Raw genomic sequence first — 12,733 nt, 5'->3', positions numbered from 1 at the left:
TATCTGTATCAGAGTCTGTGTCCCAACCAGTCGCGTCGGATGGCCGCCCACCAAGAGTCAGGTTCTGTCCGAGGTTTCTGCCTGTTTAAAGGTAGTTTTTCCTCACCGATGTCGCACCAAATGCATGCTCTCTGGGGGAATGGTTGTGTCTTGGTAAATCAGGGTTTCCCGCAGCACTTTGCAGCTAAGGCAGCCGCCTAAGCAACACACACCTGCCGCCAAAAAAATAAATAATAATAATAATAAATAAATAATAAAAAACATGCCATGAATTGGAAAATAATCAGTTTTTTACAATCTTTAAATATGTGATATGCCTCCGAATCGTGTGATGTCATCGCGCTCTGTCATCGTTCGCCAAACATTCTGCAACATTCTTTATCCGGGGAAAAAGAAAACGAAAACATTTTTGGGGGAAGACGTTCATCTGGCATTTGGAGAGCTGACAATCAACCTGTCGCATGTCCATGTCGAGGTAAGATAATTATTCTAAATCTATAAATTCTAGAATAACCTGTCAACTGTTCGCTCGAAGTATCTGAAATTATTATGATAGGCGTAATGTTTTCTTATCAAGGCTATTTGCGTTTATACGTGGTTGTCTTATAGCTATACGTTTGACGATTGCACGTGATTTTCTCTCGCATTGCACACAGCCAAATGGACCGAAAAACACAACCTAAAATTGCGGGCTTCTTCGTACGATGAAGCAGGCCTACCTCAACACCCGCACCTAAGCTATATTAAATGAGTTATTGCATTATTCCTAGGGATGTTTTGCAGACTGTGCAGGATGCACCGTCAAAGGGCATTGAAAAATTTATTGATTTCACAAACAGGAGCCTCAGTAGCGTGTGGAAGAACCATACACAGCCACAACAGCCTGGCACCTCCTCCTCATGCTGGTCACCAGCCTGGTCACACACTGCTGTGGGATGGCATCCCATTCTTCAACCAGCATTTGTCGCAAGTCAGCCAACGTGGTTGTGTTGGTCTCTCTGGCACGGACAGCACGCCCAAGCTGATCCCACACGTGTTCAATGGGGTTGAGGTCAGGACTGCAGGTGCCAGGCTGTTGTGGCTGTGTATGGTTCTTCCACACGCTACTGAGGCTCCTGTTTGTGAAATTAATAAATTGTTCAATTGCCAATATGTCTTGTTTCTTCAAACTTCAATCATCCAATCCATCAAACACCAAACGAGTCAATGGCAGAATAAGCTGTTTGGCATTGGCAGAGAAGATTTGGCAAATTTTTCATGGGCGCAACCCACATACTTAGCGCTGCTGCTGATCCCACAAATGCATGTTCCTTACAAAGCGGGCTCTATTTGAAAGGGAACTAAACAGGCTTTCCAACGGTATAAGATTTATTGCCAAAAAGCATTGTTACCACAGAGAAATAATCTACCAAACACAAATTTCCTTACTTTTTGTGCTAAGTATAGAAATATGGATTTTAATTAATTGCCCTACCCCCACCCCAGAAGGTTAAGGACACTAGGCGGCTATCACAAGAGAAGGCCATTTCAAATCTTCAAAGAAATCTGCCTGCAGTGTTTGCTACACTTTCTGAGGAGGCAGATATAAAGAAGGACCCAGTGGCACGAGGGTTGTGCACGTACTGTTCAACTTACAGATTCGTTGCAGCTGTTCACCTGCAGGCAGACATCCTGCCCTACCTGGCACAGCTTTCCAAATTGTTCCAGAAGGAAGATGTCAATTTCACGCCCATGTAATCAAAAACCATGTAAGTTGTGATATCAGATTGATTTTTATTTATAGAATTACATGTCAGTTTTCATCTGTAAATGTAATTTGCATGTCTATTTAGGTTCCTGTTACCAATTGAGACATTAAGAAAAATTAAAGCAGCTCAGGTCAAAGAGAAGGTGACCCATCTTAGTATCGACGCCGAAGAAGAGAGGGGGAGACGCCTCTTTCCAACCTCACCTTATGGGCACGTTTTCAGACACAAGTAAGCAAGCTCAAGAATGAATATATATGTATAGTGTTTGTTAAAATAGCACAAATTAATTCACTGTTCTTGTTTCAGTTGTTGCAACCTCCCCAGTCTGACTTCAAACCCCATTCTACCACCTTAACTAACATTTTCTGTGGGAAACCCTGGGTTAATTATAGTGTGGTCTAGACCTACTCTAATCTGTAAAGTGTCCTGCGATTAATCCTGTTATGATTTGACACTATAAATAAAATTGAATTGCTAATATTGCTCCGTGTCTGCCGGATGGACAGATAAAAAGAGAGCCGTTTGCTAACAACTCTATCAATGTTGTTTTCATCTTGCTCCACTGCCCCCAAGTGGTCAAAAAAAAAAAAAAAAATCAACTATTGCAGTTTTATAGATACAAAAGATGAAGTCTGAATGGATATTTGAGCCAAAATGATCAAATGTATAAAAACTCCCAATTCCATTTCAAAGGAAAAGTTTGACTTTTGAAGCCTCATTAGTGGAAACACAAAACAATCTCATGGAGAGGGATTAAAGTCAGAATCAGTCAGCAGCACGCTGACATTCAGGTCATATGCTTCAAACTGCTGCCAGAGGCTTCTAAAGGCAATCAACCATTCTGATGAAACACTTTGTCACTCACATGTACCGTGCAAAGTAAGACGCATACAGTACAGTGTAGGTTTTTTCCCCTTCCATTTAATCACATACTAAATCTGCAAACGGAATACAGTAGGTTTCAAGTGTCCTTTGCGTTACATCAAATAGAGAAGTAGAAAAACATAGTTATGTACAGCTGATATAAAAATGATATCTGACAAGAGTCTCTGCAGGCATACTCCACAGGTTCATTCTTTGAACTTCCACTCCTGTCGGCACATGGGGCACTGCTGCTGGACCTGCTGTGAGTTCAGCCATTTCAAGATGCAGTGCATGTGGAAACAGTGAGAGCACTGACCCCACACCAGTGGGCAGTCATCCCCAGGCACTTTACCTGCAAAATAAGTTTAAAATCACAACTCAGTTACAATAGTGAGAAAAGAATCTTAACCATCAATTTTCCATCATGTATTTTATTCTTAACGGAATATACCGTTATGCCTTCATTACTTCAACTTACAGTTCAATATGCATTTATTTCGCCGATCCTGTCCACACATAACGTGCGACAGATGTCTTATTTAGACGGGATATATTTTTATCAAAATAAAATAATCTCTGTGTAGCAACATCGTCAGAACAATATAAAACTTTCCTTGTTTACACGTGTTGGTTATGTATCCTCTTCCAGTAATTAGCCTCTTATGTCATGAGCGTCAACATGTTGTTTAAAAATATTTATCATGTATATAAAATAGGGATGCACGATATATCTGCAATCATATCGGTTATCTGGTCTGTTAATCACATCGACAACGGTCCGATGAGCAAAACTGGCCCATGTCAACAACCGATGGTTATTATATTATTTAATGATTTACGGGCTTTTTGCAAATAAAGAAAGACATTCATTTTTTTTTTTAATTCAGTGTTTTTCAGCGCAAAATATGATTATCATAGAAACTTTTTATACAGATAATATCGACATTAGTAAATATCGGCCATAACCGCAATGTTAATATCGGTTATCGGCCAAAATGTTCAAATTGGTGCTATTCTGTTGTGTGCTACTACAGTAGATGGTCATATGGATATAAAAGCACAGCACAACATATTATGACACATTATTAACTTCAACATGTTGTGTTAGTACAATAATGCTTTTATTTTTTTTTTCTATCGTTCTTTTAGTCATTTTAATGCTGACGTCCTTCTTACTGTGTTGCTAATTGTATTTAAATACAATATGTACTGAACAAGACAAAGTGTTGTGGCAGTGACGTTAGAAAAAGTCCAACAGCAGAAGTTCTGTACTGGATTTTCAAGCAGCTACTATTACACGTAAAGCACAACGTTGTCGCCCATAGCATCCAGTTAGCTTGGTTAACGTTACTCACAGTCTGGGCAGCAGCCATTGAAGGGCATCCTGCAGATCCCACAGTTTTCGTCATTAGCCACCCATAACCAAGAGGCCACTCCGTTCCACTGTCGGATCTTGACCTTCATCCTCCGCGTCTGACAAAAGCAGGAACACTTAATTACACTTTCCCATATGAACCGAAGCAGCAGCTAACGTTAGCATGTAAGCTAATGTGTTGACAGGCGACTTGTGAAGCTAGCACGCCATGTTAGCTAGCTAACTTACTAGGCAGCGTTGAACGTCTCCTTCAGATATCCAACACGAAGTAAGTTATAATGTTTTTTGCAAACTACAAATCATGTTCTGTCAACAGCATAAAGCTACGTAACGTAGCTAGTATTTTAGAAACCCGGGGAGAAAAAAGTTCCTTCTTCTTCTATTGAAATTCCGGCAGGTTGTATATGCAGGGAGGAAAAACGCTGCCCTCCACCGTCAATTTAGGTAAGACGTTAGAGCGCAAATAACTGAGATTACAGGGTTTCTCTAGATAACAACGAAGAGAAAAAAACTAATTCCTCATGTAGTAGGCCTACATATTACAGAGTAATAGAAACAACGTTTTAAATTCACATTTAGATTTTTGACAAATATAATTCATGCTCAATATAGTCCTACAATATCTGTTAGTTTATTGCTGTCTTATTACCTGCTCTTTTTTATCTGCTGTTTTTATTTCATGTGACAGGACAGGAACACTTTCTGCTGTTCCACCTCTATGTATGGTGTTGGGAATTTTTTTTTTATAGGTAAAAGATAACACATGTAATACTGTTGCATTTTGAAAGTATTTTGGGGGGCATTCTAGCCATTGGAGACAGTAGTAAGAAGTAGTGATGGGCGAACGAAGCCTTGTGAAGCCTCTGAAGCTCCTTCCTGATCGTATTGCAAAATGATCGGAAGCATCAAAGCATCAAAAACAACAAAGTGACATCTGGTGGTCAGTCAGCAGAAATGACAGCGGCTATGAACTCCACACGGCCAAACGAAGCTACAACATGAACATAGGAGAGACAGAATGGACACATGCATACGGCATGACATGACTGAACTAAAAGAATGAAATGACATGAACATGACATGACTGAATTCAAAATATAAAGCCTATGTTTGAATACAACATAATATAATAATATAAATTACTGTGATCAGATTTGAATGTAAGTATGTTTAATTAGGCTAAATATGGATTCAATAAACTCCAGCAACAATTCCATCTTCTACCGCTATGTAGAATTATGTACAGGTGTATGTAAGTAGACTAATTTCTATTAAAAGGCTAATCAAATAAATTGCAAGCCACACTCATAAACCCCGCGATGTTCCAGTGAATTCTAACGGGCCGTTGGTAAGCACGCAGCGACATGAATCCATGAATCCAGCCAACCCTTCCGGAGTTTCAGTGACGTTCGAAGCTTCGGACGTCATCAGTCACGTGCTTATTTCAATTTGATACAAGCTCCGACACTGCTTCGAACCATACACTGTATATAAGAATGGACCAACAGATCCCGTTGCTCTGGACAGAGACCAGTGAAGGCCTTTAGAAGCACTTTTCCGGTGAGCGCTGAGCATTACTGCGCAGCCTCCAACTGAGAGAAACTACGTAAATGTGACGTGAGCAACCTGTCTGAAAGTTGTAAGTCTTCTGGTAGCTGTGCCAAGAGAAATCTCAACCATTCCCAATCTTGCAGAGACGGAGAGCATAGGTATATGTAAGGAGATAACATAGGCACAGGCTAATTATTGCTAACTAAAATGCTAGTTAACATTAGTAATTAAACTTAAACAGCTAATGTAAGTCCAAACTGCCTGCGAGCTTCTCCTGTACTGTACGGTAATTCCTCTACTATGCGACAGTAAGTCGCGTGGTTATGACACAATTGTTAGCCTATTTTTACAAAAACGTCTACTACGGAGCCATAACGTGTGATACAAGGTAATGGAGCCTTTTATACATTGTCGTGTTTCTTTAGAAATAAACAATAGACAAATAAAGTCTTTAAACGCTTCAGATGTAAAGTTATTCGCTGTCAAAGTGACGTCAAAATGAATGGCAGTCAATGGAATGCTAACGTCGAGTGATCGTTTGGTAGCATCAAAATGGCGCCATAGGAGGTTCGAGCCAAAGAATTTCTAATAAGGGAAGAAGTTCCACTCTCTCGTTACTTCCGGCTTCTGAACTGGTTGCAGTTCCACCAGAGTTCCATATAGGGGGCGGGGTATAGCTCTATGGAGCTCAAAATCCACTTTTCTCAGGATATCATTTTTTGTCTAGTAATTTGAATGTTGCATTCGAAAGGGGAGGGCTAAGAAGATACACACTGCTGGGTGTTAGATTTTTTTAAAGTGGCTTTTTTGTTCTAAAAAGCCTTTTAAAATGTCAATGCCGTCATACACATATATACGGCCAGAGATACTGCTTTACGAGCTCTGAGTCGCTTCCTTTGTTCTCTCGAAGCATCGACAACACAGCTGACAGGTTAGGCTCTCCCTGTTAATACATGTGCTAGAAAGAGGTTTGCTAATGTTTTAAAGACCACGCCGAAATATTCACTCTGACATTCTGGTTCTGCTTTGGATGCCGTCAAGCGGGATCTCCGATCGTAATCAGTCCTTCACTGACCAATCAGCGTTCATTAGCAGAATGCTAGCGTGTTATGGGCAACAACGACTCAACCTGTAAGAAACCGAAAGGACACAAGTACTCGTTCATTCAACTTTTGACCTATAATCCATGTTGAACTTGCAAAAACTACAATCAAATCTGAGATTTCTCAACGACAATCAGGCGAAAGAGACAAATGTAGCCGTCTAGCTCCATAGAGTCCCATTCATTTAGCACTGGACCGCGATCACCCCCAGTGGAACTCTGGTGGAACTGCAACCAAATTCGGTACAATGGGGCTGAATAGGGAGTGGAACGGCTTTCCGTAGACGGGCTTTGGTTCGAGCTCTGAAGCGAAGCTTAGCCCCTTGCTTCGAACCAATGTGCTTTGCGGGAGTGATACAAGCTTCGGTGCCTCGGTGTCAAACGTCCCATCACTAGTAAGAAGACAGGAAGAGGGAGAGAGAGAGAGAGAGAGAGAGAGAGAGAGAGAGAGAAAAAAAACAATCCATTCCTTTTTTCCACTTGCCAAACAGTGATTTCCGCTTCTACCTTGTCACTGAAAGGTTGTTTATCCCTCAAAATGACTTCAAATGATTTCATTCATGACTCTCGGCTCGGAAACTCCTCTCGGCTGCTATCACGCGAGATCCCGCAAAATCACACACAGAGCACAACATCTATTGCCGGAAGAGACTACTGGTAAAGAAGAATGAAGAAGCGAGTGAACAGCAGAAGCAGCTACTGCAGCGTGAGGCGATAGGACAAGATGCCACACAGTTGTATATATCCCGGCTGCGGTTTAAAAGCAATAGATGTTGTGCTCTGTGCGTGATCTCGCGCGATAGCAGCCGAGAGGAGTTTCCATCAGGCAAGTGTTATTTAAATATACTTCTGGCGTAGTTACAAACTTTCTAATGCCTCGTTTTATAAGTACAGAAACTATTTGTACTACTGTAGAAGTTTGGTATCATTCCGGGCATTATTAGTGGGGTAATTTACAAGATACAAACGTGGATCCATTAGCGCCTGCACTAAGCTAACCAGCTGATAACGCTAACTCGACCAACGTTGGAAAAAAGCTTATGGGGGGTTGTTTGGCTCGAGGTCAGCCTAGGGTGAAATTACTCCGAACCATCACTTTAACCAGATATGCGTGTTCGGTTTCCTGTTAGAAAGGACTGTGACGGCGAGGTAAAGTGGTGAAAATATTCAAATAGCGCAAACACTAAATCTGATTTTTATTTTAATTTTACATTTTTTGCTTTCCCCATCCACAGCAAGACATTGCTTAACTTCTATGCTGGTACTCCTGTACGTTTTATATTTCTTTCCCCTAAGCCTGTACATTAAGTCATTTATGTTCTGATGGCAAGCAGTCTCACTTAGCTTGGAAATTTAAAAAAGTATATGCGTGTTGTTTTGTGAAATGTTTAAGAAGACACATCTTGTTTGTTTTTTCTTTTTTCTTTCTAGGACGATCCTGCTATCCTTCGAGACGGTTCATGCTGAGTGTGGATCGAAACATTGTGCACAACAACATCCCCTCCTTCATTTCTGCCCTGTGCCTGATGTTTGGGTGCTATTATTGCTTCAACATCCATTCAACCCTGGAGTTTCTGCAGAGGTGGGTCTTTTTGGATTGGCTTTATCCAACATTATAGCTTGAATAAAAAAAAAGGGATTTAAGTAATTGATTCATTAATTCAACTATTTTGTTGATGCTGACATATTTTTTTCTTCTTCTATTTCTTAAGGTGTTTTTTCTGCATCAACCCAGAAAAGGGCACTAAAGTGGAGAAGACATGGACATCCTGTCCCGAGAGTCCTTACCTTGATTCAGGAACTCTCCGATCATGAGTGGCGTGACGCCTGAATATGGACTAAACTAAGAGACTTGTGGCATGTGAGGTTGCGCATCAGTCACAATTTCAGCTCATTTACCCAGTTCTTCATGCTTAAGAGGCAAGTCAAACTTTCACACAAAATTGTTTGTATGCAATTGTTAGTTTTATTGCTCTTGTATTTCCTCTAACATCTTCATCTTCACTTGAGTCCTTAACTTGATTCAGGAACTTTCTGATGTGGCGCGATGTTTGAACGTGGACTAAATACAGTAAGACTTGTGGCATGTGATGATGTGCATCACCCACTGTTTAAAGTGGCCATATTATGCTCATTTTCAGGTTCATAATTGTATTTTGAGGTTGTACCAGAATAGGTTTACATGGTTTAATTTTCAAAAAACACCTATTGTTGTTGTACTGCACATTGCTGCAGCTCCTCTTTTCACCCTGTGTTCAGGTCTCTACAGAGTGAGACCTCTCGCTGCTGTAACATCTTTGTTGGCAGTCGCACATGCGCAGTAGCTAGGTAAGATCACATCATCTAGCCAGCTGTTTGTTTCTACAACTTCAGTAGTACAAGGCAGGATTAGCCGGGAGACTTCTTCTAAACGAGGGCACACTTCCAACGTTGCGTGGAATACCTGCAGAACAGGGACATTTAAGTAGACAGAGACATAGTTTAGATTGTTTACTATTGACTTCAACCTTTATCGGCTAAACACAGAAGGCTGAACAGGAGCCTTCAGACCCAAATGGCCTTAAGCTAAACTTCACAGTTTCATTCTGTTCCACACAGGAGAAGCTACTTTTAACATAAAACATTAAAGAATATAAAAGATCATATTTAAATGTAATTTTCCCATTACAATGTTACATTTCTGGTAAAAGTCAAACGTCTATAAGAAGACAGTGCCGATTCAATGAATCATCTCAGATAGTGTTCGTTCCTGTAATGGAGTCATAGAACATGACTTCATGCCTTTTAAGTTGTAATAGAAAGAAAATTCAATTACAGTTCTTAGATGTTGCTTTCACGCAAAAACACCACATTATGGACTAAATGTTGAGTAAAATTAGCAAGAAAATTAAGTCAAATGCATTGATTTTATGGAAAAAACCTGGCAGCTGTGGTTGCCAGGATAATTTTGTAAAAAAAACACAATATAGTTGTAAATAACTTCAAGAACTTGTACATTTTACAGCTGAAACATGTTATTGTAGGGTATTTATTCATTTAAATGTAATGTGATTTAATGTAAATTAAGCAGCAACTGCATGTAAATCCAACTGAAATGTTTTGTTCAGTAGCAGCATGATTGTGCTAATTCATCAGAAAAGAGCTGTTGGATTTACAGATTTAAAATGTTTTTTTTTGTAAATAACTGTTTTGAACCGTAAAATGTACAAGTTGTTCTGTAAACATATTTATATTTCTACTGTATTTTTTTACAAAATGATTCTGGCAACCACATAAAATCAATGCATTTGACTGAATTGTCTTACAAATTTAATGTATAATGTGTTTTACAGTGTGTGGGTCATTACTTTTTATGGCCTATAGCTGACAGATTACAGCCCACACACTACTTTTTACCTGTTGAAATACCTTCTTAAATGGGCAATACAACCCATAAAATGCACTTTGGTCAGCATCCCAAATCACGGGGGTACCACGGCCCATACTACAGTAGCATTAAAGAATAGTTTGAGATTGTCATTTGGCTCACTTTACTATTATGATGTGACATGTATTCAAATACATAACTGCAGTTTATTTAACATTTCTTGTAGGGATCTACCAATTATCGGCCTGGCTGATTGCCGTGGCCGATATTTGGCAATTTGCAGATTATCTGTATCAGTGTTTTATTTGACTGATAACCAGTAAAGTTAATTAACTATAAAGTGAGCTACTTTGGCTCCGCTACAGCTCTGTGAGCAGTCTGCAACACCTGCAAACAGACTGATAGCATGTTAAAACTTCAGGAAGCTATTTTAGTTTTTATTTATTCATTTTTTTTAATGTGTATTATGTTTAAAATTTCAGTTTTACCAAATAATTGCTTGAAGCATTTAAACAAACTTTTGTGTTGGAGTTTGTACCGTTCCAAAATGTTAATTTTGACTAAAAGATTTTCATTTTTACTGTAAATGCATACTGTATCAGTTCCAAATATCGGTTATCGGTTTCATTAACTACTAATAATCGGTATCGGTATTGGCCCAGAAAAAAATCGGTTGACCCATAATTTATTGACCATTAAATACTGAAATAAATCCAGGTTAGTTCAATTTCATCAAATCAATAACTACACTGAACAAAGTGAAAGTGTCATTTATTTTAAGTGCATTTTTATGTTAGTTTTGTCGGAAAATCTTTGTTTTTCAGTTTGCCTTAAAGCAGATTACGTACACTCCCCATAGAAAAAATGAGAGTGTTTGTCCCTGTTGTACTCTGAGTTGACACTACACATTCTGGTCATCGCTGTCTTGGACTGACAGATATTCTGGAGCACAGGATCTGGAGACCAATGTCCTCGCTCTGGGACGCATCACTGTGGAATATGTCCTCATCAGAGGCCTGGCTGCTGACGTTGACCTGAATATTTTCAAGATAAGCAGCATCCCTCCTAGCCAAAATCAAATTTTTCCCAATTTCAAATGATGTCCCCAAAAGGAAACTTTGTCAACATCTGTTCTATCTAAAAAGATGCATTTCATTTTTGTTCATCTCACTTTAATTTGATTGCTGGAAAATGGGATTGTCAAGCAGACACACTGACCAACACATATATAATAATAGATCGATACTTGGCGTCTGTGTATCGGTACAGTATTGCCACAGAAAATATTGCGATACTATGCTGTATCGATTTTATATAAATCCTTCAATTAATAAATCTTTGTCATCAAAACAAAAGGTTCCTTAATCATTGCTTGGACCAAGATGATTGTCAAATGACCGTGTACTCTGAAAAGGTGATAGTTACCCTCTGTAATATTGTCCAATTGCTAACATTGTATATTTAGGCAGCTGAATAGTATTGATGTCAGCCATGGCAAACACTATACTTTCAACAAAACATTAATTTCTCATTGTATGTACACACCAGCCAACCCGCAAATACATAGAAACATGACAACACAACGTACAAGAAAGCTTGTACAGAAAAAAGATATACAGCAGCAAAATGATCAGGAACTACTGTACAATATGTTCAAGACCAAAGAAAACAGGCTGCACTCTCCGACCAGCCTCTGTCATGCTTACATACCATGGTTGATTACATGATCTATAATTGTTGCCCGTATCTCATTTGATATGTCTCTGTGCCTTTGCCTTTCTCCGGCTCTTCCTTGTCCTCTGTGCCCCCCTCTCCCTCTCCCCTTCCTCTTGCACTGGCAGGCTCTTGCCCCTGTCTGTCTCCTGCATGCTCTACATTCCACAGCTGTAAAATGTAGTCTTATACCCTTGCAGTATACAGTAAATGTGTTTGAGAACTGATTGGATACAGTATGAGTTTCAGCTAAATTGGACAGCATTTGCGTTTGGTTGCTCTAAATTGTGAGGAAATTGAATTGTTCCCCATCTAGCCTAAATCTATCAATATGAACTCTTACAACAATACCACATCATTCATAAATTACCCTTTTAAAACAAAATCACTATCACTAATCACTAGTGTAGTAGCCTATATAAGGCAACATAAATTGGCACTAAGCCATATTAAATGTTGGCATTGATTTACATGAATTTAAAACACAAAATAAAATGTGTCACTAATCAGCATCAATGTTTCATCAACTCTTGGAAACCTACCATGTTAACTTTTAAGTAAAACTTTAACATTGCTGGGTAAGTTTTCTGACTCAGCTTCATCATCTTCATCGTCATCACATGTAGTCTGAGATGAATTTGCGAACCCCTATCCTGCAGTTGCTACATGCAACAGAGCCCTCAATGTCATGCCTCTTGCATGTGCACCTTAGGCCAGAGATCTTCAACAGGGGGTCCGGGGCCCCTGGGGGGGGGGGACCAAATTATTGTTCATTTTTGAAGGTTTTTTCCAGAATAAAATGTCTTAACATGTATCCAAATAGTATTAGCAAATATAAATCCCCACTGATGACAGGCTTACTGGCCTATAGGTAAGGTAGTCACTAAGATAGCTATCCACAGATACAGTATATCCTAAGGATTCACTGTGCCACATGTACATATGTGCAACATTTAAAGATGATTTATAAAATCATGCCCACAATTATTATTTTAATAGCTTAGTATTCTATG

At 39.4% G+C, this 12,733-nt stretch overlaps 1 protein-coding gene and 1 long non-coding RNA gene across 2 annotated transcripts; one reads left to right on the top strand and one right to left on the bottom strand.

Moving 5' to 3' along the window:
* Positions 1-2,649: 2,649 nt before the first annotated feature.
* anapc11 (APC11 anaphase promoting complex subunit 11 homolog (yeast)) lies at positions 2,650-4,391 on the bottom strand. The gene is made up of 3 exons (XM_078265503.1): positions 4,216-4,391; positions 3,968-4,085; positions 2,650-2,964 (listed from the first exon to the last, which is right to left on the bottom strand). Exons 2-3 carry the CDS (start codon positions 4,074-4,076, stop codon positions 2,819-2,821), a joined length of 255 nt encoding a protein of 84 aa, XP_078121629.1. The 5' UTR covers positions 4,077-4,085; positions 4,216-4,391; the 3' UTR covers positions 2,650-2,818.
* Positions 4,392-7,659: 3,268 nt separating this feature from the next.
* LOC144527460 (uncharacterized) lies at positions 7,660-11,362 on the top strand. The gene is made up of 2 exons (XR_013502824.1): positions 7,660-8,222; positions 8,353-11,362. It is a non-coding gene; the product is annotated as an uncharacterized LOC144527460 (long non-coding RNA).
* Positions 11,363-12,733: the final 1,371 nt, after the last annotated feature.

This window comes from Sander vitreus, chromosome 2, assembly GCF_031162955.1.
Source record: "Sander vitreus isolate 19-12246 chromosome 2, sanVit1, whole genome shotgun sequence".
In the NCBI taxonomy this organism is placed as follows: domain Eukaryota; kingdom Metazoa; phylum Chordata; class Actinopteri; order Perciformes; family Percidae; genus Sander; species Sander vitreus.
The sequence above is the reverse complement of the archived record's forward strand: the minus strand, read 5'-3'. Positions and strand labels throughout refer to the sequence as shown.

What these genes read in the sequence shown, in the direction of transcription:
- anapc11 (XM_078265503.1), bottom strand. Translation starts at nt 4,076, where the DNA reads ATGAAGGTCAAGATCCGACAGTGGAACGGAGTGGCCTCTTGGTTATGG. An exon ending in CAATGGCTGCTGCCCAGACT is followed by an intron (nt 2,965 to 3,967) that starts GTGAGTAACGTT and finishes CTTATTTTGCAG; the next exon opens with GTAAAGTGCCTGGGGATGAC.